The following is a 27592-nucleotide window of genomic DNA, read 5'->3' as shown; positions in this document are numbered from 1 at the left end:
GACCACTGGGCGAGCAGAGCAAGCTACACAATGGTATGAATCTCATTTATTTAAAACAGTATCTCTCACCATTCTCAAATTGAAGACTGCAAAAAATAGAAGCAGTGCTTTCTTGAGTTATCCTTAACCTCGGGAGCAGTCTGCTGCCTTCTTCCACCTCTGCGAGTCAGCACAAACGCCAAGTCTATCCCACCACACTTTACAAAACAGTCCTGAAGCTTAATCAAATAAAACTATTGTACACAACATTTACATTAGAAAAGATAGCTGAATGTAGGAAAACTGGGTGTGTTGTTCCCTTTAAGTAAAGACTGCTCCACAGTTGGGGCATCTTCGCTTCCTCAATGCAAAGCAGCAGATGAACCCAAAAGGAAACAGGACAATGGCCAAGAAGATGCCCAGGCAGGTGAAGCAGTACTCCAGGACACCAACCCTGCAGAGAGAAGCACCAAGTTAGGACCCCAGCCTGATAACCCATGGGATGTCACCTCCCCCCCCCACCCCCACACACACAATCTACACTGGGTGCCTGCCTGACTTGCAGGGGGAATGTGCTGGGAATGGCGCGCTCAAACACACACACACACACACACAGACACACCCAGTGACAACCCAGGGCTGGACTGCTCAGAACTGGCTGGAGCCAGTATAAACTGGCACTGCTACTGAGGGCACCCTGGGCAAATTCAAAGAACACAATGAAAGGTATCACCTAAGGCAAATACAGGCAAGAACTTTCCATTGGTCACAGTCTTACAAAAAGGGGTGAGCTGGGGCTGGTGAGATGGCTCAGCTGTAAAGGCACTTGCCACAAAAACCTGATGACCCAAGTCCAATCCCCTCAATCCCTGGGACCTACATAAAGGTGGAAGGAGAGAACCAACTCCATGAAGTTGTCCTCTGACTTCTGACTTCATGATACAACAGAAAAACAAGAGTGAAGCAAATGAGTCTATACCTCTGGAAAATAAGACACCCCGAAAATGAAACCTACCCTAGAGTGTCTGCTGTGCTGGGAACAGAAGCCAGCCAGAGCTTCCTGAGTAGCCAAGTGCTCTGTCCCCAGACCCAGAGTGTTTCTCCAGTGCTGAAATACTTTAGGTCTCTTTGCTGTCCTCTAAGGGACACTGTTCAAAGTGATCATTTGGTTGGTGTAAAGACCAGACTCAGGTCAGCTGTAAGTCTACGGGGCTGAGGTGATGATGGCTCAGTGGTTACGAGCACTGGCTCCTCCTCTAAAGGACCTGGGCTCAAGTCCCAGCATCCACATGGCAGTTCACAACTGTCCATAAACCTAGTTCCAGTGGATCCAACACCTTCACACTGATGTACATGCAGGTAAAAAAAAAAAAAATACCAAATGCACATAAAAATAAATTAATCCTTTTTTAAAAAGAAAAAAGTCTACTTCCAACATGCAGAATGTGAAACAGAAAAACGAAGACATCATGAAAAACCTGTATCAAGCATGAAAACAGGTCCAGTGACCTAATGCTGTCTCAGTCACATGTCACCTTTTCTCCCCGTGACCCAGACTGGCCTGAAACTCTGGCTCCTCCTGCCTCAGCCTATTAGGACTCCAGGTCTTTGTCACCATAGGTAGCTCAGGATCTTCTCTTCATTCCCAAAGGTGAGAAGCAGAGCTCCAAAGACTCCTCTGAAAAGTTCTAAACACCAAGTCTCACTTCAACCAAACAGACTCCCACACGCTTTTCCCAACAGGGACCCCCATCCAGTGCTCCAGGCACAAGCCCATGAGCAGGGCACACTGCTGGGACAGAGAAGGAATTGAGCCAAGACCAAGATAACACGACGAAGAGGGGGGCTGTATCACTGGGTGATACAGGAGCTGCAAAAGGTCACAAGGTTCATCGGGGCTATCACAGGGACAGCAAGCTGCCTGGCTGACCCTGACTACTCTGTTCCCACTGGGTAGGAATGGGGGGTGGAGGAGTTAGCGAGGAGTCCCTCCCAGCATCCTCTTATCCCTCCCCATCGTTTTAGACACAGCAAACTGTCCTTTAGACCACATTGGCTACTCCTTTCACTACTCATGGGGAGAGCAGGAAAGTGACAACTTAAACAAAAGCCCAAACAGGTGAGAGCCAATATTGAGGGCTTCCTAGGGCCATGACAAATAAATCCAGATACTCTGAGAATCTTGTCTTCAACTGCTTAGAAGACAAGGCAAACTCCATGCCAGTCTCCCCCATCTATCAGGAAAAGCCTCCAGAAACAAACCTATGATGGACAGTAAGCCCCAAAGCACTTTGCACACACAGCACCTGAACCCTGAGAAGCTCTGCAAGTTAAGGAGCTCTGGACAGCCAGGTTTGGACAACAACCTTACTCTCCACTTCTGGGAGCTTTCCACTCCAACTCATCCAGAGCTTCCAATACCTTTGAGCTAGTTAATACCGCCGCTGATGGGCTAGCCCAGAGCACAGGGGAAACCAAACCCAGTTCTAAGGCAGCATGAATCAGGATATGCCTGCATTTATGTCAGCAAAGCTACCTCTTGTGTAATTTGGGGGTGGGGGCATTAAAACAGGGTCTCTGAAACTCCTTATATAACTGAGGATGACTTTGAACTTCGGAACCTCCTCCCTCCACCTCCCAAGTTCTGTGCCACCAAGATCTGTCCCTCATATGACTCTTATAAAAGTGTCCCTTCCTAACTATCACATGGTCACCGTGTCACCACACTTCCTTAGCCTATCCAAAGACTGGGCAGGTCTTCACCAGAATGCTGCTGCAGGGCCCTCAGTAACCAGGCTGCTATGCTGCCCTCTGACGCCAGCTGTCCCCAGGCACAGGTGGCTAGGGCCCTGGGCCTAGACATGTTCTGGCTGGTAGACGGCCATATGGTCCTGATCCTTTAAGGGCATTTCTGTCTGGGTTCCATCCTTCTATTTTTCCTAGTACCTTCACAACTGTCTAATCGCTAGGTAAAGTTCCAAGAAATACTGGTCTGCATAATCCAGTTAGAAAATATATCATAATCCCAGTACTCAGGAGGTAAAGGCAGGAGGATCGGAAGTCCAAGGTTATCCTCACACAGCAAGTTAGAGGCCAGCCTGAGCTACATAACTCGTCTCAAAAGGTTAAGAAGGAAAAGGAGAAGAAAGAAAATTCCACAAGAACATTGGGTCACAGGAAGCAAATCTTGCTTTCTAATTGGGTCACCAGGAGCTCTGAAAGAAACCAGGGGCCTCAAGACCTTCAATACTCAAGAAAAGAGGCACACCTGCCAAGTTACTCCCAAGGGAGATGCAGAGCTCAGATGGTGCCGGTGGCTGGGTACTGTTAAGATTATGCCAGGGTGTAAGGGGTTGGGGTGGGCTCTCATGTTGCCCTGTGTCTCATCTACATGAGTTATAAGTTACTGCTGTATTTTGGGGTAAGCCTTCTAGAGTGGCAGCATACCCCAACCCTGCTGTCCCTTCCTCCTAATGCTCCATCCAGACCACAAGCCAGTGTCTCGGATGTAGAGCCAGGAGCCAGGATGGCAGGTCACTCCTCGGAGCACTCCGTTATGGCTCTTACTGCCTGATGCACAATTACCAGAAGTAGCCAGGCCCAGTGTCTTGACTCAAGACCCCTCTCATCTTCTGAACCCTTTAACTGTGCTCATAACTTCACCAGCAAGAGAGAGCCACAGCAGATCTTCACATACCTGGGGGTCCCTGCAAGCCCCACACTTTCTGTCAGAGAGCTGGGAAGCAATGCAACCTTCTGCTGACTCCATAGTCAGGAGTGCCAGACTTGGTACTACCGAGAACCTAATGCTCCCTAGGGAGCCTTCCCCTCAGCTTGCTCTGGGATGCTCAGCTATGCCTCCAGGAAAAGTGAGGATATTCCTTCAGTCACACCATGTGGGGACCAGTCACCTAAGGATTTTTTGAATACACATCTGCCAGCAACCAAGAGTCTGACTGGAGACTCACGTCTTCATCCCACAAAAAACAATCTGAACCCAAATTCTAAGCAGGCTTCAATGGACTAGAGGGATGGGGAAGAGAGACCTGTCCCGGCCCTCTATCTTTAGCTGTGAGCAAGAGAGCACATGCCCCAAGATCCCATGCTCTCAACCCACAATTCCAAATGACCAAAGCTCTGGAAGCAGAACTTCTCCTAAAGCAGCAGCAAGCCCAACCTGGATGCAGCTGACCTGAACGTATGAGGTAATTTATTCTCTGTTTTGCTGTTTGCTCTCTATAGCCCTGACTCTTCATGTAGACCAGGCTGGCCTCAAACTCAGAGTATTCACCTGCCTCTGCCTCGCAAGTGCGCCACTGCCAAGCCTATTTATAATCTCACTATATCCACTTAACAGGAAGGGTCATGTCTTACTGCAAAAACACTAACATTTTAACTTCAGTTCTGCCCCAGATCTCAAACGGAACATTGGCAAAAGTTTTAGTTCTAAAAGCCAACACCTGACTCCAGAAACACAATATGGCCTCTAAGCCAACCTATACTCGGCAAAACGCTACAGGCTCCTGAGGTGGCAATAGCACTAAGTGAAGACCCTGCCCAAGAGAACAGCTGCTGCCTTCCAGCTTGCCTGTCCCCAACGGCCTCACCTTCTCTCCTCTACAACCTCCAAAAGGCTCTACAGGACAAGTTTCAACTCTTTCAATTGGCTCAGAATCCAAGCCAGGCCTCCTGGCAGCACCTGGCCTGCCCCTCCCCCTCCCATAACCAGTCACATGGAAAGGGGAGGAAATAGCACAGCAAATTAGGAAAATAACTAACTTTGAAAGCCTTTACTTCTTTAACCCCTAACTGGAGCCTCCACAAACAAGGGGCCACTCAACCCTGACACCTGCCAGATAGGTTGGCCACAGGAGGGAAGTGGACAGAGGAGGGAGGGAGCCCTGAACTGCAGGAAGACATGCAACCCTGGAGAGTCCCAAGGGCCAGGTACCTAGCAAGAAAGAGCTACCCTGACCCCTTCTGTGTCCTTACAGCACCCCACGCCACTCCACAGGTACAACCTGGCCCCATCTTACAGGCTGATGAGGTCAGAGCTGCACCTGAGGTCAGCTGTGGAAGTGTGGCAGGGATCCAAGTGCAGTCAGGTTCCCTGGGTCTGGCTTCAGCCCTCGGATGTTCAAGTAAAACTCCTAAGCCCAGTAGCCCTGAGGCACCCTCCAGCCCTGGGAGCCACCTGCAACATTCCTAGAACCGGAAGGACAACGTCCCCAGGGAAAGGGATGCAAAGGTTTTCTCCAGCTACTGACTCAAGTCAAAGCTCCCAACAGAGCCACCAGACAAGTCTCCACTCCGGAGAGCAGCACCCTGATGTGGGCAGTTCACCAGGACCTCCCCCCAAATATCCTGCCACCTAGACACAGGCTCAAAAGCCCAACTGTCAGGCACAGTGCGGGAGGGGTGGGGGGGAGGCTGGCTAGGGCATGTTCCCTCCGGCTCACAAGACTCAGATTTGTACCATCCACACTGCAGAGTTGGTAGGGCCCAGTCAGGACTGGGAGACAAAGCGGGTCTCCCTCAGACTTTATACCTAGTCCAGGACTCAGCCAGGACACCAGCCTCCTGTCAGGCATGGCCAGCCTCTTGACCTCCTGCCTCAGCCACAGGTCGGGCAGAGCAGGCCTTCCGCCACCCACTATTATTAGAAACCCAAGATTGCCGCTGCCCTGTCTTCTCCAGATTCTCTGCCACCTCGTGTTCTCTCCAACACCCAAACCCACATCAGCCCACAGGGGCTTTCATACCAGTGACCCAGGGCTGTGTCCAGACTCCACCCTCCCCTGGATTTCTTCCTGCTTCTCTGGTCACCTCCAAAGCTAAATACCTAATAACAGCTCAGCCAGTATGCACGAGCAGTCTGTGCCTGCCAGGCTCTGCACTCACAGCCCTGCCACTCACCCTGTGCATGCCCGTTCCCGTTGTGACCAGTGCTCCCAGGGACACTGATCAGCTTCACCTGCCTGAATCTAGGGACAACCCCAGGCCTAGGAGTGGAAAGGCGCCAGCCTCAAGAGAGCCAGGACCTTTGTAGATACATTGTTTGCTGCAGGTGGGGCAGGAAAACCTAGGAGGGCTGGAAGCAGCCCAGATGGGGATGAGAGAATCACTTCTTGCAAATGTCTATAAAGGGAAGATGGAGTCAGGCTGCTTAACTGCAACTCAGACAGGATGGCAAAGTGACAAGCGACACTGGCTTCTTATGCCAAGTCTCACTCAGAGGGAATCACAGACGTGTGACTTGGACAAATTCCTGCCAAGCCACTAAGGAGGGAAGGGACAGGGCCTGGCAAGCTACATCTGGAAGAAAGAAAGCTTGGTCACATGAGATGTGTCCTATCTCTCAGCCCTAACAAGCTAGGCAAGAGCAGACTCAACCTTTACAGCCTGGACATCCCAATCCCAGGAACACACACACTCTCTCCCTAAACCAAAAGAAAAGGCGGCCACCCCATCCTGCTGACCTCTGTCCCCTGCTCAGGAGAGGGAGCCCCCACTCCCTGCATGCCTGCTTTTGTAATGATAGGAATCAGCCTTGGAGCCAGGGTCTAGCAGCAGAGGGTACTATGAATAGCCTGCAGGGATTCCAGGGGTACATAATAAATAATCTGTTCCTCCCACCTGAGACACAAGTGGCCTGGGACAATCCAAGAGTGGTCACTGCTTTAAGGGTCAGGCACCCCCAAACTTGTCCTCAGAGAACCCAGCTTCCTTAATGCTGAATGCCTCCACCCAGAGGCACAGCAGGAGTTCCCAATTCCCAAAGAAGGATGCACCCACAAGAGCCCAAGACCTTCCTGAGAGGGCAGTGGACACGGCCCGACCTTGTCCCACACTCTGCAGGACTGAAGAGCCCCACAAGTAGGAGCCACAAGCCTGCAGAACACCACAACTCATGTCCCAGACAGAGAGAGTGCTCTCTACCCAAACGCAGAACTGTGGATTGCCCTGGCTCCCGAGACTCTAACAGCCATACTGCCCTGCTGCTGGTCTCCCCACTCCCCTTCTCCAAGCTCAGACATCTGGGCCAAGCAGAGCCTCATGGGAACACCCCTGTCCACTGAGGGAGAAAAAAAACAGCTGCACGTGGTAGGGGCCAGGATCTGGATCCAGTTCCTCATCCAGCTAGTGGCTGGACACAGCACAGACATGAAATCCTAGAGAGGCCCCTCCACTGCCACGCCTCTCCCATTGCCTTCCTTCTGCCGGACAGCCAGCCAGCCTAACACCCCCTTAAACTTGAGCGATCATCTAGAATTTGCCATCCTTAGGGCTCTGAGACCCCCAGGGCCTAGCCTCAACACCAACAGGAAGGCTTCCCATTTCCCACCTTGTGCAACTCCCCCTATTCCCAATGGCTCTCTGCACAGGGGACCCCATATTGATTCCCTTGCTCAACAAACCAGGAGCATCTCCCGATCCATGATTACTCTTGTCTACCTAGTGTGCCTCAAGCCGGAAGGTGGAACTCTTGCAGAGAACTGCCCTCTGGAGGCAGCCAGCAAGACTAAACTATCAGGGTGCCCACCTACAGTTGGAGGGAGCAACCGATTCCTACCCCGTTGCCCCTCTCTCCACCAGCTCCAAAAGCCAGAAGTCAGCCGGGATAATGACCCCATCGACAGTGCCAGGCAGACGCCCCACCTTGAATCTGCACTTGGGTCCCCGAATGAGGACTCTAACCAGCCTGCCCTCTCCTTCCCCAGGCACATGATCAGCTCGGAGGGTCGGTCCAGTGTCTTCCACCCTCAGTCATCTGTGAAGCCACTCTCGAGTTTCTAAAATCATTAACTTCCCCATGGCTCCACTCTCCGCCTCTGAAACACACTTTTGAAATGATGTCTAAGTCCAAACAAGGGTTTCTTAATCCCGTCTCGCAGACTTGAACTTCCTCCTCCCAGACAAAGGCTGAAGCCCTGCCCTGCGCATCTGAGGGAGAGGCCAAGTCTTACTTGGAAGCGACTCCTCAATGCCGGCCTCCAACGAGCCTGGCTGCATCTCTCGCCTTACATAAAGTCATCACTCACAAAGTTTCTGCCCACTCCAGTGTGGGGATATGGAAAAACAAAAACACACTCCAGGCCGGAACAAAGAAGCACCGGGTTTCCTCCTGGGCCAGCTGGTGGCCCGGAGTTGTTAAGTCCTGGTCTGCATTCTGCACCCTCTCAGCCTGGCTACTTGGCTCCCCCAAGTCCTTCGGCATACTGGCAGGCGGACTCAAGTCCCAACACCTCCTTAATAGGATTCAACTGTAACAGTACACTAGCGGAAATTGGAGGAAAAACCAAAATAAACCTTGATTCGCTGCGGATCCCAGAACCGGGGAGGAAAGACCATCAGCCTCCATTGTTAACATTCCTGCGTCCCACGCACTCGGGGTGCCATGCCTCCCAAATGCACTCAACTCCCCACAGGAAAAGGGAACCCATTCTTTTGCCGCATAAAGTAAATTCAGAGCCAGGGATGTGTGACCCCACCTTCTCCCACGGCAGTCCCTCGCCTGTGGGACTCCCTCGCAGACGGGATCCCGGCTGTGACCCCACCCCATCCCACCCCCGCTGGCCTTTTGCAAGATCCCGGCACGTGCGTTGTCCGCCACCCCCAGGCTTAAGGACTTACCTGCAGACCGGGCAGCCTCCGACCACGACGATGGAGTTGGCAGGATACCGGGTGACCGTTCGACTGTGGATGTTATAGACCCGGGGGTGGCTGGTGGGGATCCCTGTGGGAGCGGAGCGCAGATGAGCACCGGGCGTTCTCGGCCCTCCTCCTCCCTCCCCCTAAGCCCCCGTCCTCCCCGCCTCCAGCTGGGCCGAGCGCGCCTGCGGGTGGGCTCTAGAAGCCAAGCGCAAACCCTCCGACACAAAGTTCACGGCCACCCGGGCAGGGCCTGGCCGGGCAGGGCGCTCCGGGCAGCAGCTGCCCCTGCAGGCCCGCGCCGGGACAGCGCGCCGCTCAGCCAGCAGGCCGCTCGGGGACCCCGCCGAGCCGCGGGCCCACCTGTGACGAGGTAGGGGTAGGGCGGCGGCGGGGGCGCGGTGGGGATGGCCCCGTAACCGTGCGGGCCGCACGCGTAGTCGCCCTGGCCGGCCTCCAGGTTGTAGGCGGGCGGGCGCTCCTGCAACAGGGGCTTGTGGTCCATGGCGGCCCCCGGGGCCGCGCGCCCGCCAGCTCCGGCCCGGCTCGCTTCCTTCGGCCCGGCGGGGATGGCGGCGGGAGCAGCGACGGCGGGGTCCCGAGCAGCTCGGCCCAGTGAGGCGCGCGCCGGGCGGGGCGGGGCGGGCGCGCCAAGGGTTCCCCGCCCTCCTGCCGGTCACAAGACCGGGGTCACGTGGGCGGGGTGGGCGGGGTTTGGGGGCGTCTTAAAGACGCCTCGCGCGGCGGCGGCGGGTGCTGGGGTGGTGTCCTCGTTCGGTCCCGCCCATCTCGTAGGATCTTAGGCTTCCAGAGCTGTTCTGACACCCTGCCACGGCTGGATACCCAATAAGATCCTGATCATTTTTAAATGTTTGTTTTTAAAAAAATTGGTTACATTTATTTGCGTGTGTGTGTGTGTGTGTGCGTGCGTGTTTATAAGAACGGGCACGCATTTGGAAGTCAGAGAATAACTTTCGAGAGTGGGTGCCTGCTTTCCATAGCTTTCCACCGTATGGGTCCTGGGATAGATAGGCTGTCAGGTTCAGCGGCAGGCGCACTGTCCTTCACCCACTGGGTCACTTCGCCGCTGCCGCCCCCCCCCCCTCCGCTTTTTTTCCCCCTTTGGACGTGGGCTCATGCATCCCAGGCTGGTCCCGACCTCACTACTATATAGCTCAGGCCTCTGTCTCCCAAAGTCTGGGCAACCTTGCCGGTTCCTGATCACCATTTTAAACCCTCAAATTCTCCTCCTCACCCCCTTCCCCGACCCAGCGCCGAGGTCACCACCCACGGGGAGGGGCCAGGTGAGCCCCACCCAAGTCACGCCCCAGCAGTGTAGCTACCCTGCCAACACACTCTCAGATGGAGGTGGGAGCTCACCTGAGTACACGCCCACTAAAACCTACTCAATCGCAGAGTGTTATTCCTCTCCCATTTTGATTAATTAAGTCATTTTCAGGGGCTGTGGCCACTAACTCGAAATAACTGCCCCGCTTGGAAGCACCCTAAGCTATGCACCTGCCGTGCGTCCTTTCAAGTTCTCTAATCTTTTTTGGCAGCCTGCCCAGGTACATGTTGGGTTTAAGTGGAAACGTGGCTCCCTACAAGAGGACAGTGGCCTGACGCAGGTCCGTGCTCAGGTGCAGTCTCCCTACATGGCCGTTGTCACACCTCTAGCTGAAGGATTCCCGAACATGGTACTTGGTTGGTTGGTTAGTTAGGAAGATTGGGAGCTGTGCCTATACCTTAGTTGACAGAGTGCTTGCCTAGCATGAATGAAGCCGTGGGTTCCATTTCCAGCACTACATAAACCAGGTGTATGGTGCGTGCTTGTAATCCCAGCACCTGGGAGATGATGCAAGAGGACCAGAAGGTCAGTGCCGCCCTCCACTACATGCAAGTTCAAGGCCAGCCTGAGCTACAGGAGACCGCGGTTAAACCAGGTGTGTGGTGCGTTCTTGTAATCCCAGAACCTGGGAGATGACGCAAGAGGACCAGAAGTTCAGTGACACCCTCTACTATACACAAGTTCAAGGCCAGCCTGAACTACAGGAGACCGAGTGTCAAGGAGACCACGGCTTCAAAACCAACCAAACCAAAAAGGAATATTGGAACATTTAGAACCCTTCCCATTTGTTGTGTGTTTCCAGGGTCTTGCTGTAATCTGCCCAGAATGGGATTAGAAACCTGTGCTGCTACACTTTAATTTCTTTTTCTTTTCGAGACAGGGTTTCTCTGTAGCTTGTCCTAGAACTAGCTCTTGTAGACCAGGTCAGCCTCGAACTCACAGAGATCCACCCACCTCTGCCTCCGGAGTGCTGGGACTAAAGGTGTGCGCCACCACCGCCTGGCTCACTTTAATTACTTTTATGTTAGCAAATGTTAACATATGTTAACAGAGGGAGCTTCTTTGCTTAGGGCCTCTGACATCCCTAGCCATGGCTTTGACCCAGTTATGGCACCAGTAAGGAGTCCTTCCCCTGGAGCAGGCCTCGGAGAGCTGCTGGTTCCCCCTGGAGCAGGCCTCGGAGAGCTGCTGGTTCCCCCTGGAGCAGGCCTCGGAGAGCGGCTGGTTCCCCCTGGAGCAGGCCTCGGAGAGCGGCTGGTTCCCCCTGGAGCAGGCCTCGGAGAGCGGCTGGTTCCCCCTGTAACAGTCTTGCCACTCTTGGACCACTGAGAACATCTTGCCAGGCCTGTTCCAGGTGCTGTGTGCACACAGGATCCACATCTGGGGAACTCAGAAGAAACTCACATCCCCTTATAACATGCTGAGTTCTTTCGAGCCCATTCCCATTTCCCTCCCTGTTCTGTATGGGTCATTTCGCCCAACATCTCATGAGAACTGAGAGGCCGGACAATCCCTTGACTAATAAACAGAGGACATCAAGGTTGGACAGTGGTGATGCACGCCTTTAATCCCATTACTTGGGAGGCAGAAGCAGGCGGGTCTTTGTGAGTTTGAGGCCAGCCTGGTCTACAAAGTGAGTTTCAGGACAACCAGGGATACACAGAGAAACTCTGTCTTGAAGAAGGCAGAGAGAGAGAGAGAGAGAGACAGACAGACAGATAGACAGACAGAGAACATCAAAGACAAGAATAAAGATGGGAGCCAGGCGGTGGTGGCGCACGCCTTTAATCTCAGCATTTGGGAGGCAGAGGCAGACGGATCTCTGTGAGTTTGAGGCCAGCCTGGTCTACAAGAGCTAGTTCCAGGACAGGTTTCAAAAGCTACAGAGAAACCCTGTCTCAACCCCCCCCCCCAAAAAAAGAATGAAGTTGTGTGTGTGTGTGTGTGTGTGCGTGTGTGTGTGTGTGTGTCTGTCTGTCTGTCTGTCTGTTTGTCTGTCTGGTGGAGAATTGGGAGTTCAGAGCCATCTGTCTGTCTGTCTGTCTCCAAAGACACCAATAAGGCTGGATGTACCGCTCAGTTGGTAGAGTGCTCACCTAGCACACATAAAGCCCTGGGATCCACCCCCAACATAGCATTAACCAGGCAAGATAGGTCAAGCCTCTGGTCCCCTCACTCTGGAGGGTCAAAACTTCCAAGTCCACCCCGGCCAAACAGCAAGCTCGGAGCCAGCCTAAGCTACTGGAGACTGTGTCTTGACAACAATTAGCATGGCTAAGAGCTTTGAAAGAAGCAGGGCTGATGCTTGAGTAAGGGAGGTAGTGGTTAGAGACCAAAGGCTTGAGCAGTGTAACCCCTCTCCAGAGGAGCCTGGGATGCAGTGCCAACCCTATCACCGTGAGAAGTGGGTTCATCCCAGGCTGCTCCACTGTGACCTCCCGGATGGTGACTTTGCTTCTTTAAAAAAAAAAAAATCTATATTCATTATTGTTGTGTGAATGACGGGAGGGTGCATGCCCCATGGTATATGTATGTCAGTCAAAGTCCACTAGCTGTGGACACTTCTTTCCTTTTACTTTTATGTAGGTTCCGGGGACTAAATTCAGGCCTCCAGGCTTGCTTAGCAAATGCCTTTTACCCACTGAGCTATCCGGTCAGCATGAGATGCTCCTCATTTATTGCCCCTGCCTTTGGAAAGCTTTCCTATCAGACACCATATACATTGGTAGACGTCAATTTAAAAGTTAATTTCCTTTTCTCGCAGGCCCGTGTTTGCTGATCAAACCCCAGAGAAAACCACAGCCTCTGGTTCCCTAGGAACGCTTCTACGTAAGGGTTCCATCCCATGAATGCTGGAGTTGGGGGGTGGGATTTCCCAGTTAGCCTTGAAGAACGTCAGTCATCAACAGAACCCTCATATAGCCACTCACGAATGTGCACGGGCTAGGGCCACATTCATGCCTGAGGGGACACAAAACAGCGTCAGGTAGGGGGTCAGAGAATAAAATAAAAACTGCAGGAGTGGGCTGGAGAGATGGCTCAGTGGTTAAGAGCATTGCCTGCTCTTCCAAAGGTCCTGAGTTCAGTTCCCAGCAACCACATGGTGGTTCACAACCATCTGTAATGAGGTCTGGTGCCCTCTTCTGGCCTGCAGACATACACACAGACAGAATATTGTATACATAATAAATATATATAAATAAATATTAAAAAAATGTTTCTTTAAAATAATTTTTTTCTAAATATTTATTTATTATGTATACAATATGCTGTCTGTGTGTATGCCTGCAGGCCAGAAGAGGGCACCAGACCTCATTACAGATGGTTGTGAGCCACCATGTGGTTGCTGGGAATTGAACTCAGGACCTTAGGAAGAGCAGGCAATGCTCTTAACCTCTGAGCCATCTCTCCAGCCCCTTTAAAATAATTTTTTAAAAAAACTGCAGGAGTGAAGAGATAGGAACAGCCGCAGGCAGCAATGAACCGGGGAGTCCTAGGACTCTGGGGCTCAGTGTCTAGCATAGAAGCCATGGGAGTGACCCTAGGAACCAGAGCAAGAACCTCCCAGGCAGGGGCAAGAGCTTTCCAGGAAGCACAAGTTACAATCCCAAAATGTGAGCAGCAGGCAGTTCCTGCTATGTCTCTGAGTCCCTTGGGGTGTCCTGAAAGGGTCCCCAAGAGACAAAAGGGAAGTGGGTGAAGACACTAGAGTGTAGAAAGCACCTTGAAGGGTCTGACTGACCGCAGGACTGCATGGGCTTGTTTAGTTGTTGTTTGTTTTGTTTTCAAGACAGAGTTTCTCTGTGTAGCTCTTGCTGTCCTGAAACTCGCTTTGTAGACCAGGTTGGCCTCGAACTCAGAGATCCCCCTGCCTCTGCCTTCCAAGTGCTGGAATTAAAGGTGTGCACCAACCCCACCCCCTGGCAATTACATGGGTTTAAACAGTGATGAGCATCAGTTTTGCATATCGGAAGATGAGCAACCAGGGTCTACAGCCATCGCCGTCCTGAAGTCACCCAGTCTCTGAAGCTGAGTTGAGTCAAGCCTGGTAATGGATGGGTGAGAAAAATGGCAGGCAGCAACAAAGGTCAGGGAAATTGAGAAGAAAGGAAAATCAAAGATTCCTATTAAAACTGACCTTTCCAGGAGTGGCAGCACGCACCTGTAATCCCGGAGCTCAGGAGGCTGAGGCAGGAGGATCTAGATGAGTTCCAGGCCAACAAAACCCCACCTGAAACAAAAAGACTGGGAAACTGCCTAGGAAAGCCACCAAACTGGCGGCAGGATGCTCGGGAGTGTGACTAGATGGCAGGAGATAGGTGCTGTCGCCCGGCTGTGCACGGCAGGGAGCTGTGCTAGGGGAAGAGCCAGACAGATCCTGTTTCCTGTATCTGTGAACTTGAGCCCAGCCGTTCCCTAAGAGACACCTAAGAAAAGCTGGGAGAGGCTTTTGTTTGAGCAGGCGCTGGGAACAGCACCTCCTTTTATGGCGTTTCGGTTTGTTTTGGTCTAGATTTATGTATTTATGTGTATGAGTATTTCCCTTGCATGTGTGCCTGTGTCCTGTGTGTCTATGTTCTGTATGTGTACCTGGTGCCTGTGAAGGCCAAAAGAGTGTTAGGTCCCCTGGAACAGGAATTATAGATGGTGGTGAGCCACCATATGGTTGCTGGACTAGGAACTGGACCCAAGTCCTCTGCAAGAGCAGCCAGTGCTCTTAACCACTGGGTCATCTCTCCATCTCTCCAGCCAGTCGTGTGTGTGTGTGTGTGTGTGTGTGTGTGTGTGTGTGATGGGAGTAGTAGTTTGGAGACAGGGTCTTCTGTAGCCCAGGCTGACCCGAACTCACCCAGTAACAAAGGATGACCTTGACCTCCCTATCTTCCTGTCTCCACTGCCCCAGTGCTGGGATTACAGGCACACAACACCACACCTGGTTTAATATCATCCTTGCTGAAACATCTGGAACATTTCATAGTCAGAGTCACTCGGGTGCATACACATAGCATAGCATTGGTGTATCCAGCATGAAATGAGACCGTCACCTGCTTTTGGCGCTGACGATGTAACCACCTGCGGATGGAGTTACTAAGAAGTGATGCCAAGGGAATGAACAGGCTCAAGGAGATGGGGAGGCAGTGAGAATGGGGGAGTGGCTTGCAGCTGTCCTCCAGTGATGGAGTGGCTAGTTCGGAAGGGGACATTTGACCAAAGACAGACTAGAGAGAGTAGCCATGTACTGTGCCACATCAGACCTCTGATCCCAGCATGTGAGAGGTCTAGGCATGAGAAGCAAGAGTTCAAGACCATCCTTAGCGACACAGAAAGTTTGAGGATAACCTGGGCTACGCGAGACCTTGTTACCAAAATAAATAATAGATAAATAAACAGATAAAGGAGGAGGTGCTGCTGGATCCGCCAATAAAGGGAGGGTTTGAGTCTGCATCCTCACACCTACATAACAGCCAGAAAATGTGGTGTGCACCTGCGATCCCAGCACTCGAGAGGCAGAAATGGAGCAGGGTGGGGGTGGGCAGGCGGGGAATTCCTGGAGCTCACTGGCCGGCCAGCCTGGCCAAATGGATGAGACCCAGGTTAAACTAGAGAATGTGTCTTAAAAAAATAGATGGAGCTGGGTAGTGGTGATGCACACCTTTAATCCCAGCAGTCGGAAGGCAGAGGCAGGAGGATCTGATGGAGGAAGGTCATTGGTTAATTATAATAAAGAAACTGCTTGGCTCTCGTAGGTTAAAACATAGGTGGGTGGAGTAAACAGAACAGAATGCTGGGAGGAAGAGGAAGTGAGCTCAGAGGTCATGCTCCCCTCTCTCGGGCAGACGAGATAGCTCTGCTCTCTGAGGCACTCACAATGAAGCTCCAACCCAGGATGGGTGTAGGCTAGAATCTTCCCGGTAGGCGCACCTTGGGGTGCTACACACCTTATTAGAAATGGGCTAGTCCAGGTGCGAGAGTTAGCCGAGAAGAGGCTAGATATAATGGGCCAAGCAGTGTTTAAAAGAATACAGTGTCCGTGTAATTATTTCGGGGCATAAGCTAGCAGGCAGCCGGGGTGCTGGGGACGCAGCCCGGCCGCTCCTATTACAACAAGGATCTCTTAGTTCAAGGCTAGCCTGGTCTACAGAGCAAACTCCAGGACAGCTCGGACTACACAGAGAGACCCTGTGTAGAAGAAAAAAAGGGAAAGAGAGATGGAGAACAACCAAGGAAGACACCCGACTTCAACCTCTGTTCTCCACACTGACACTTGTGTAAGTGCAAACATGCAGACACACACACATACACACACACATACACACACACACATACACACACACGCATACACACACACACACACACAATCAAAATAAGAAAATGAAACCATCGGGCAGTGGTGGTGGCGCACGCCTTTAATCCCATCACTCTGGAGGCAGAGGCAGGCAGATCTCTGTGAGTTTGAGGTCAGCCTGGTCTACAAGAGCTAGTTCCAGGACAGGCCCCAAAGCTACAGAGAAACCCTGGGGGGTGGCGGGGGAGAAAGAAAGAAAAAAGAAAATGAAACCATTGGCTATGTAGAGATGGAAGGAAGAGTTTAGGCTTGCTCACTTGTTTGATGTGGGCAAGCACAAATCACTTATAAAGTGATAGGATTCAGTGGGGCAGAGAGAGGAATGATGGGTAAGGGGACAGAGTCCTGTACACAGCAGGGACAGTCCCCTGTAGGGTGGACTGGTCTCCCACAGAAGGGAATGCAAAGGTGCTAGGACAGATATCACTCCCTCCCTTACCCTTCCCTCTTATCCCACCCCCTTTCTTCCCTTGCTCGCCCCCCTCTCCCTCCTACTGGGTGCTAGGTAAGCACTCTACCCTGAACTGTATCCCCAGCATGAGCACTCTCCTGAGTGTGGCTAAATCCTCCATGAAGTTGGGAGCAAAGCCAGAAGCTGAGTCTGAGACCAGAGGGGGAAGTGTAAGAAGCAGACAGTTATGGGACGCCCCAGAATAGGAGTCTGAGTGGGCAAGAGGAAGAATTACAGTGTGATCGTGGAACCACATGAGGCAGTAATGTAGCCATCCAGGCAGACGGGGAAATGTTCCCAAGACACCTGTGCCCCTCCTTCCTGGCCATCATGCTGGTGAAACCTTAAGGAATTGGAATTTCCCAGGAAGCCTCATACTGAGGCATTGTGGAAAATGCTCCCCAAAGGTGCATAAGTTTGAATAGGTGGTCCCCAGTGGGAAGAACTATTTGGGAAGAATTAGGAGATGTGGCCTTGTCAGAAGCTAGAGATGTCACTGAGTTGGCACAGTGCCTGCCTAGGCTCCATAAAGCTATCCTCAGCACCTGTCAAGCCATGTGTGGCGGCATGCAGCCATAATGCCAGCACTCAGGAAGTAGAGGCAGGCAGAGGAGAAGGTCAGGTCATCCTCTCCCGAGTAGCCTGCTACCTAGTGGATCGGCAGCCAGCCTGGGCTACATGAGAGCCTGCCATCCGTGAGTCCTATGTACATTTTTCTGATAACTTTAATCCTATTCTTTATCCACTTACATTACCTATCACACATAAATCTATTTTTTTAGTATTGCCATTTCTATTTTGAAAAAAAATAAGTGCATCCAGGCAGTGGTGGTGCACGCCTTTAATCCCAGCACTCGGGAGGCAGAGGCAGGTGGATCTCTGAGTTCGAGGCCAGCCTGGTCTACAAGAGCTAGTTCCAGGACAGGCTCCAAAGCGACAGAGAAACCCTGTCTCAAAAAACCAAAATAAATAAATAAATAAATGCAACTTTGATTTTGAGCAGTGCATATAAATGTTTTCTAAGAAGGGCAGGAAGAGGGGATCTGTGCAGACGGAGGATGTGCTGGCCCCTGCCTGGGGGTTGGAGGTTGTCATCCTCCAGACCTTGACAGTCACTGTGACTGTCCTCAAATGTAGCAGAGGAAGCTGAAACAAAGATCATGCTCTTTCCTTGCATGCTCTTGAGAAGTGCTGATAACCCATCACGTGAGCTTCTTGGCACATACAGGAACTGGGTACCTCACATGGCTGGGACTGTGACCAAAGGAGAAAAAAAAAAGGAGAAGGAGGAAGCCTAACGTCAAAAGCCAATGCTGGAACCAATGACAAGTGCCTGGCTTGGGGAAGGACATTACCAAATATTTGCTGACTAGCAGCTAAATGTTTATCTTAGATAAACACTTCGGGGTTTTATGATAAGTGTGGTGTGAGCTTTGCAATTGTACTGGGCAAATATTTCCAGGTATTTTATAAATTACGCATATTGGCTTCTGCACGACACACAGAAGTGTCTTTTTGCTGTCAGGTGGGAGATGGCTCCAGAGGTGAAGTGCTTGCCCTCCAGGCATGCCGACCTGCCTTTGACCCCAGGATACACATGAAAAGGACAGGCATGGAGGCCAAGGCTTGAACTACCAGCACTAGGGAGGTGGAGACAGGCAGATCCCAGCCAGCCTAACCTATGAGAAAAGATCCAGGCTAGTAAGAGACCTCGTCAGAAAACACAAGAGCAATCCCAAGGAACAACACAACACAAGGTTAACATCCGGCCACTGTGCGCTTGCATCCCCACGTACAGCTGCACCCATATGCACACATACGTGCACAAACACATTTACCATCTTTTCTAAGTCACACATACACATATTCAAATGTACATAATGCCCTTTGTTGTTCCCCTTTCTCTGTGGGCATTAAATCCAGGGCCTTGGCATCCTGGGCAAGCACTCTACCCACTGAGCTATGCCCCGATCTTTCCAGATTTCTTGATTGAGGGACAGAAAGGGTCCAAGGACATTTCAACCAAATTTAGATGTTGAGGCAGGTAAGGTGAAGGGGAAGATCTGGAATTGACATACAATGGGTTCTTGTCAAGAATGTTCTAGGCTAGGGGTCTCCTGTATAATTTGGGCAAGCAACTGAGCTCCCTAAACTGGAGACATCAAATCCTTTGAGGATTAGAACAGTTTCCTGGGCTGGGAGATGGCTCATCAGTAAAGAGCCTGCCATGATGACCCGAGTGTTACCTAGGACACATGTTAAAAGCCAGGCACGGGGTAGGAACCTGTATTCCCAGGCTCATTGGCCAGCCAGACTAGCTGGGTTGACAAACTCAAGGCCAGTGAGTGCCTGTCTCAGAAAACAAGGCCTGGGGCTTGAGAGAGAGAGAGAGAGATCAGAGGTTGAGAGCACCTGCTACACATCATGACAATCAGATTTGGATTCCAGCACCCACGTTACAGACCAGGTTTCCCATTGTGCCTGCAACCCCAGCTCTGATGGGAGGATATCTGGGCTTGCTGGAGGCCCTGCATAGAATCCCCCAGTGAGGGGCTGGGGTGTGGCTCAGTGGTTGAGCACCTGCCTAGAATCCCCCAGTGAGGGGCTGGGGTGTGGCTCAGTGGTAGAGCCTCTGCCTAGAATCCCCCAGTGAGGGGCTGGGGTGTGGCTCAGTGGTTGAGCCCCTGCCTAGAATCCCCCAGTGAGGGGCTGGGGTGTGGCTCAGTGGTAGAGCCCCTGCCTAGAATCCCCCAGTGAGGGGCTGGGGTGTGGCTCAGTGGTAGAGCCCCTGCCTAGAATCCCCCAGTGAGGGGCTGGGGTGTGGCTCAGTGGTAGAGCACCTGCCTAGAATCCCCCAGTGAGGGCCTGGGGTGTGTCTCAGTGGTAGAGCCCCTGCCTAGAATTCCCCAGTGAGGGGCTGGGGTGTGGCTCAGTGGTAGAGCCCCTGCCTAGAATCCCCCAGTGAGGGGCTGGGGTGTGGCCATCAGTAGAATGTTTGCTCAGCATGTTAGGCCCTGGGTTGATGCAGAGTGCTGCACGAGGTTTCTCTGTGTTTAATTTACAGTGGTAGCAGGAAACCAAGCAGAACTTGAAGGGGCACACTTGTGACCAATTAGTGATTACTGAATTTGGTGACAAACAAGGATCCTCTTTGTTTGGGATAAGCAGACAAGGGACCAGTTCCATGAGACAAATAATTCATGACTTTGGGTCCATAAGGATGTCAAGGACCCAACGTGAAAATTCATAGACGATTCTTCAAGTGTGTGTGTGGCTGAAGATCCTGATGTCTTTCTCACAGCCATTTCTTAATATAGCAGAGTCACCCAGAATTAATACCCAAAGTCAGGGGATCTGAGATGGTGTTGCATGGGGCCTTAGCTTTGGGAAACAAGTGAGCTTGGGGAATCCTTGTGGGAGGGTCTTTGACAGGAGAGGATGCCACGGGCTGGAGAGGTGACTCAGCAGGGAAGAGCTGAGTCTAGAAGAGTGAGGACCTGAGTTCAAATCCCCATATTCCCACATTAAGTCAGACCTGTCGCTGTGCACGCTTGTCCCCACGGTGCTGTGACGAGCAGAGACTGGAGGATCACTGTAATGGTCTGGGTGAGATGTCCCTCCCAGTGTCGGGCGTTTGGACCCTAGGTCCCTAGTGGTGGTGCTATTTGGGACATGTGGCCCTGCTGAAGGGAACACATCCCTGGGGGCAGGCTACGAGGCTTCAAAGACTCAGTTTCCCAGTTTGCTCTACTTCCTTCTTGTGCCTCTGAGATGTGAGCTCTAGGCTGTTCCTATAGGATGCCATGTCTACTGCCTACTACTACATCAATGCCACGATGGAACCGAAACACCAAATAAACTCTTCCTCCTACAAGCTCATGGTTGTTGTTGTTGTTGTTGTTGTTGTTGAGACAGGGCTTTTCTGTGTAACAGACCAGGCTGGTCTTGAACTCACAGAGATTCACCTGCTTCTGCCTCCCGAGTGCTGGGATTAAAGGTGTGCGCGTCACCACCGCTACATGGTGTTTTATCATAACAGTAGAAAAGTCACTAAGACAGTCACCCTGGCTTGCTGGCCCCTAGCCCTAGCTCCAGGTGAGAGACCCTGTCTCAAGAAAATGAGATGAAGAGTGTTAGATTAGGTCACTCAAAGTCCTCTGGCCTCTGTGACTAACACAGATACATGTGCATACACTACACATATATAACATACACACACACACACACACACACACACACACACACACTGGAGGGGCTACCATGATAAAGGGACTGAGGAAAAAAAACACCTGCTTTTCCTGTCCCTTCTCACTCCCACCAAGCGTCTTCCCCAACCAGGCCTCCCGAGCCTCAGCCCAGGGCCTCATACCTGCTTCCTGCACTGTGGTGCTCATGGCTAGTCCCCGTAAGATGCCCAGGAGTGGCCAGAGGAAGTCTGAGGTTGGGCCAGGAAAAGCCCCCTTACGTTCCAGCAGCTGACAGGCAGTGACCAACATGAAGGAATGACCCCAAAGGCCAGTGAGGCAAAGTCATATCATTGAGAATGTGGGGGAGGCAGGGAGGAACTGGGCAGGCTGGGCCTCGCAGGGGACAGAATGTGGCCTCACAATCCTGCTCTGTGCCAAGGTTCTTAGGTTCTGAGCTCGCTCCAGTGTGCAGGAGGTGACAGCAGCTCAGATATTTCATCCCTCTGCCAAGAGATGTGATACAACCCATGATTCAGGCAGGGACTGTGGGGCCACCATGTAGTAGAGGCAGGGTCCAGTGTCAACCTTTAGCCCCAGAAAGGTCAGAGTGAAAGGTAAGAGCTGCAGCCTTATGCACAAGGAGTTAGAAATAGCCCTGAGGTTCCATGAACGGAATCAACAATACAACATTATATAACAATTTCATGAGACCCAGCAAGGTGGTGTGCACCTCCAAATGCAGCGCTCGGGAGGCAGGAGGAGAAAGATTTCAACCTTCAGAGTAGCTAAGGCTTTGTGAAGGGACTGTCTCCGAATAAATAAATAAACACACACACATAATTCCAGTCACACATATACACACACCGTACACATACATACCCTGACACACATATACTCACATATACACGCACTCACACACACACACACACACCACCTTTCCTTCTGAAGATCTGATAATTGTGTTTATGAAAATATAGCGAGAAAAGGCAGACTAAGAAAAAAAAAAAGCTCATTTTCCACCATGCACACAGCCCTGGGAACCATGCAACACAGAAAGCTCAAATGAAGGGGTGGGGCGCAGGGGGTGTGTCTCAGCCAGCAGCATTTCCCAATGTGGGTTCCATCCCCAGCACCGTGCAAACCTGACTGAGTGGTACACACCTGCCTGTCATCCCAGCCTTTTGGGAAGTGGAGGCCGAAAGGTGCAAAGTTCAAGGTCGTCCTTACTCACACAGTGAGTCTGAGGTCGGTCTGAACTATATGAGATTGTATTTTAAGGGGGAGGGGACAGATGTTTAAAGCTTAACCGCTCTCTTTGCAGGGGAAACGGTAGTTGGAAGGAGCAATTACTTTTTCCTGGGGGCTGTGCTGAGTGGTTTGTATGTCCACTTGACAGGATCGGGAGTCAGCAGAGAGGAAGGAGCCTCAGCTGAGGAGATACGGCTATGAATCCAGCTGTAAAGCATTTTCTCAATTAGTAATTGATGAGGAAAGGCCAGCCATGGTGGGTGGTGCCATCCCTGGGCTGCTGGTCCTGGGTTCTATAAGAAGGTGGACTGAGGAAGCCATGGGAAGCAAGCCTGTAGGCAGCACCCCTCCATGGCCTCTGCATCAACTCCTGCTTTCAGGATCCTGCCCTGTTTTGAGTTCCTGTCCTGACTTCCTTCAGTGATGAACAGCAATGCTGAAGTGTAAGTCAAATAAATAAACCCTTCCCTCCCCAACTTGCTCTTTGGCCATGGTGTTTCACTGCAGCAACAGAAACCCCAGCTAAGACAGGGGAGAGTGTGCCCAGGGAACAGACAACAGCTGGGACAGATCTCCCGCAGTGAGGGTGGCTCCAGATGGGGTAGTTTCCAGCGCTCCCTCATTGGCTCTAGCTTTATCTTCTTCCTTGACTGAGGAAATTTTAGGAAGGAGACTGGAGACAGTTATGTGTTCTGTGGTCTTGTTTCCCTTGCAGATTCTTTTTTGTTTTCTTTTTGTATCCTGGGCTGCCCTCAAATTTACAATGTAGCCCAGGATGACCCTGCAGTCCTGATCCTCCTATTTCCAGCTCCCAATGACACCACCGTGTCTGAATCATATGGAGCACTGACGGAACCCAGGGCTTTGTTCACGCTAGGCGAGCGCTCTACCCCTGAGCTCCCGTCTCAAGAGCCCCTGGAGAACTTCACAGCGCCACAGACACGATGTCTACCTTCTGCCATATGACAGTGTGTGTACCTGTTCTCTAGACGGCAGGCTGCACGCGGGTGGTGGAGCCTGACCCTCCCTCCTTTTCTTGATGAGGTCATTGATTGTGTTAGTTACTGTAACCAAAACACCCAAGAACACCTTACAGGGAAGAACCATGTCAGAGGTGTCCTTCTGTGTTAGTTACTTTTCTCCTGGCTGTGACCAAACACCTTACAACAAGCACTTTAAAGAAAGGGATGTTTGGGGCTGGAGAGATGGCTCAGCAGTTAAGAGCACTGACCACTCTTCCAAAGGACCCAGGTTCAGTTCCCAGCACCCACATGGCAGCTCACAACCAGGGCAAAACGCCAATGGACAAAAAAAAAAAAAAAAAAAAAAAAAAAACCTAAGAAAGGAGTGACAGAGAAGGCATGGCTCTGTCAAGGTGCAGTGGCAGGAGGAGAGACAGCGGTCACACTGCAACCACAGGGGAAGGAGAGGCTGGTGATTGCTCCTTTTCATCCCACAGGATGGTGCCACCTGCATCCAACTTTGGTCTTTCTCTTTACTATTTCTGGAAATACCCTCATAGTCACACTCAGGAGGCAGAGGCAGGTGGGTCTCTGTGAGTTCAAGGCCAGCTTGGTCTACTGGGTGAGTTCCAGAACAGCCATGGCTACACAGAGAAACCCAAACAACAACAACAAAACCTTGTCTTACAGGCCAATTTTTAAAAACCATTATTTCTGGCACATCTAAAGTCTGTAAGACTATTAAATTAATTCTCTTCAACAGTTTAACCTGCAGTAATACATGTGGTATAAACACAACACTTGTTACATAACCTAATAAAGGCTTGTGCTGACATTAAAACCACAACACCAAATCCCACGTTTAAATCTCAATCAAAGAGATGGAGAGATGGCTCGGTTGTTAAGAGCACTGGCTGCTCTTGTGGAGGACCCAAGTTTAATTCCTAACACCCACGGAGTAACTCACAACTGTCTGTAATTCCAGCTCTAGTAGATCTAACCCCGTCTTCTGGCCTGAGGGCACCAGGCACAAAAGTGGTACATAGACGCATAAGCAGGCCACACCCAAACACAGAAAAGTAAATCTCAATTCCTTAAAAAAAAAAAAAAGGTAGGAAGGGGGCTGGGGAAATGGTTCAGCGGTTAACAGTTGCTGCTCTCCCAGAGGTCCCAAGTTGGGACCCCGGATGTGGGTCCCAGCACCTCATCAGACAGCTAAGCTCATCACTACCAGCTCCAGGGGCACCTACATACAACTGGCTAGCAGGCCAAAGTGGATAGGCAGATACACACATACACATGCTAAATGTGGGGGGTTATTTTTGTTTTTGTTTGAGACACAATCTCACTGTGTAGCCCTGGCTATCTGGAACTCTCTATGTAGACTGGTCTAGCCTTAAACTCACAGAGATCAACCTACCTCTGCCTCCTGAGTGCTGGGATCAAAGGTGTGTGCCACCACACCTCAGCTATAAACGTTTTATATTTGTATAAATTGAAAATAAATATATAAATATAATTTATTTATATAAATTGAACAGAGGGGTTGGGGTTATAGCCCAGTTAATAGACTAGTTGCCTAACATACAAAGGCCCTGGGTTTGATCCCCATCCTTGCATAAGATGGGCACAGAAACACTTGCCTGTGATCTCAGCACTGGGGAGCACAAGGCAGGAAGATCAAAAGTTCAAGGTTATCCTTGGCTACCTGAGAGTTTATCATAGTCTTGACTGCACAGCAAGTTCAAGGCCAGCCTAGACTCATGAGAATACATTTCAAAATATTTGGAGATGGTGGAGCTAAGGAGGTGGGGCCAAGCTGGAGAAAGTGGACGACTGCAGGTGTGTCCTTTGGGGCTCTGCATGGCCCTGGTCCCTTCTGTCATCTGTTTCCTATCCACTATGAAATGAACAGCCTTCTTCTCCCTGAGTTCTACCACCGTGATGTTCTGCCAAGCATATGGCATAAATTCTTCACCTGAAGCTGTCCCTGTGTGGGCTGGTTTTGTCAGCGTGACACAAAGCCAGACATATCTGGGAAGATGGTTTTTGGGTTTGTTGTTGTTTAGGACCGGGTTTCTCTGTGTAACAGCTCTGGCCTTCCTGCAACTCGCTTTGTAGACCAGACTGGCCTCGAACTCACAGAGATACACCTGCCTCTGCCTCCTGAATGCTGGGATTAAAGGCGTGTGCCACCACCAACCAGGGGGAAGAGGGACTCTCCATTGAGAGTATACTTCCATAAGGTTAGCCTGTAGGCAGATCTGAGGGATATTATCTTGATTAATAATTGCTGTGGGAGGGCCGAGCCCACTGTAGGCTGGTCTTGCACCCGTGGTCCTGGGCGGTATAAGAGAGCAGGCTGAGCAAGTCGTGAAGAGCAAGCCAGGGAGCAGTGTTCCTCCATGACCTCTGCTTCAGTTCCTGCCTCCAGGTCCCTGCCTCAGGCTCTTGCCCTGACTTTGCCGAGTGTGACCTGAGTGTTCGAAGATGAAGTAAACCCCATTCTCCCCGAGCTGCTTTTGATCGTAGTGGCATTTTATCACAGCAACAGAAATGCTAATTAAGACAACTGGCCAGAGACCGTAACCCAAACCCAAACCAACATACTGAGGAAGATTCACCACACCTGACCCAACTCCCTTTTTCTCCAAACCACTATGACTACCGACCCCATCTCTGAACACTCAGCAGTGTGTGGGACTTCCCTTTAACTTCAGTTCTCAGGACTGTGCTGACAAGGAACTAAGAGGGGACAAGACACACAAGTGTATTGTGTGCACCGTGGGGAGTATGATCACCCGTGAACCCCGGTGAAGCTCGGGGTTTATGTCTTCCTGAATGGGGAAGAAAGAGGAACAATGATGAGTAAATGGACCAAGAATAAAGAACAAAGGGGCCCAGGAAACGGAAATTAACTTGTAAATGGTTTTCTTGGATGTGTGCGTCCGTGTGTGTGTGTGTGTGTGTGTGTGTGCGCGCGCGCGCGCGCGTGTGTGTGCACGTGCGCGTCCCTGTGTGTGGTGTGGGGGAGAGATAAGCGGGCACTGAGTCTCGAGTGCTGAGTGATGCTAGGGTTTGCTGGCCAGTGTGCACTTGGATATGTTAACAAGCACCTCAGTTAGCCATCTGTCCCAGGTCTCTGAGACATAAGTATGTAAGCACACATGACCTGGTGAGGCCAGAGGACAGCCTCAAGAGTCATCCTCAGAAACACTGCCCACCTCCTTTGAGACAGGGTCTCTCACTGATCTGGAGTTCACCCACTTGGCTAGGCTGGCTCATAGCAAGTACATAGTCCCTCCTGTCCCCCATCTATACAGTACAGGGATTGTAAGAATGTGCCACCATGTCCTGCTTTTTACACTGATACTGGGAATCCACACTTGGGTCTTCATACTTGTGTACTCTTGACCAACGGAGCCAGCTCCCCAGCACCTATAAACTGTTACCTTCGGCATCCGAAGGAGTCTAAGACGGGCATTATCTTTTGACAAATCTGCCTGGGCCCAGCTGCAGCCTTAAGGCTTTTACTGTCTGCTTTGACAGATGGAGCCTCAAGGCAGAGAAAGGAATTGCAGAGACCTTCCCTCACCTGCCCTGTAGGAGACAAAGGATGAAAAGACAAAGAGTTGGGGAGATAGTTAAGTGGGTGACAGCACTTACTTGACAAGCATAAGGATCTGAGTTCAAATCCACATCACCCACATGACCAAATAAAAAAGTCAGGCATGGCCACAGAAACCTGTAACTCCAATGCTAGGGGGCAGAGATAGGATCACTGGAACTTGCTGACTCTGAATCCAGCAGGAGACCTGACCTAAAGGGAATAGGGCAAAGAGTGACAGAACAGGGCTCCCAACACCCTCCTCTGGCTCATGTGCACACGCATGTGAACGTACACAGAACTGGGAGGTTAGAGTGCCATGAATCCTAAGACAACTTCCCCAGCCAGCATGTCAAAATCCTCCATCTGGGCCTTGACCTCCCAGACCCAGCACTAGCAATTACAGACCACCAGAGGTACCTGAAGGGCCACACCGCAGATAAGCATGGTGACGCTTGCCTAAGACTCCAGCACTTCAGGGACTGAGGCAGGAGCATGTCAAGTCGGAGACCAACCTAGGTTATACTGTGAGACCCTGTCCCACAGGGAGCTGAGCAGTGAAGTAGCAACAAGCTATCCTGAAGTGAACGTTCCTACAATTTCCCTTAACAGATGATCATTACCACCTGGGAGGAAGGGCAGTGACAGGAAGTATAAAGAGAAATTAGGGGACATGCCAGGCGTGGTAGTGCACATTTTTAATCGCAGCACTTGAGAAGAGGAGGCAGATCTCTGTGAGTTCCAGGCCTGCTTTAGATACCAAGTTCCAGGACAGCCAGGATTGCAGAGTAGGACCCTGTCTCAAGAAAAGA

At 51.3% G+C, this 27592-nt stretch overlaps 1 protein-coding gene across 2 annotated transcripts; it reads right to left on the bottom strand.

The window, feature by feature from the left end:
• Positions 1–31: 31 nt before the first annotated feature.
• On the bottom strand, positions 32–21272 carry Bri3 (brain protein I3). Of its 2 annotated transcripts, none has more exons than XM_041677964.1 (3): positions 21146–21272; positions 8614–8716; positions 32–433 (listed from the first exon to the last, which is right to left on the bottom strand). In XM_041677964.1, the coding sequence occupies exons 1-3, from the start codon at positions 21270–21272 to the stop codon at positions 301–303; spliced, it is 363 nt and encodes a 120-aa protein (XP_041533898.1). In that variant the 3' UTR covers positions 32–300. The 2 variants fall into 2 exon arrangements, with proteins under 2 accessions (XP_041533898.1, XP_041533897.1); XM_041677963.1 differs by lacking the exon at positions 21146–21272 and adding an exon at positions 8995–9289.
• Between the last annotated feature and the right edge of the window lie 6320 nt (positions 21273–27592).

This window comes from Microtus oregoni, unplaced genomic scaffold (genome assembly GCF_018167655.1).
Source record: "Microtus oregoni isolate MIOR12 unplaced genomic scaffold, Mior012 000029F_ref0000214, whole genome shotgun sequence".
NCBI lineage: Eukaryota > Metazoa > Chordata > Mammalia > Rodentia > Cricetidae > Microtus > Microtus oregoni.
This window is presented reverse-complemented; position numbering and strand designations above follow the sequence as displayed.

What these genes read in the sequence shown, in the direction of transcription:
- Bri3 (XM_041677963.1), bottom strand. Translation starts at nt 9,136, where the DNA reads ATGGACCACAAGCCCCTGTTGCAGGAGCGCCCGCCCGCCTACAACCTG. An exon ending in CTACCCCTACCTCGTCACAG is followed by an intron (nt 8,717 to 8,994) that starts GTGGGCCCGCGG and finishes CCGCTCCCACAG; the next exon opens with GGATCCCCACCAGCCACCCC. An exon ending in GGAGGCTGCCCGGTCTGCAG is followed by an intron (nt 434 to 8,613) that starts GTAAGTCCTTAA and finishes TTCTCTCTGCAG; the next exon opens with GGTTGGTGTCCTGGAGTACT.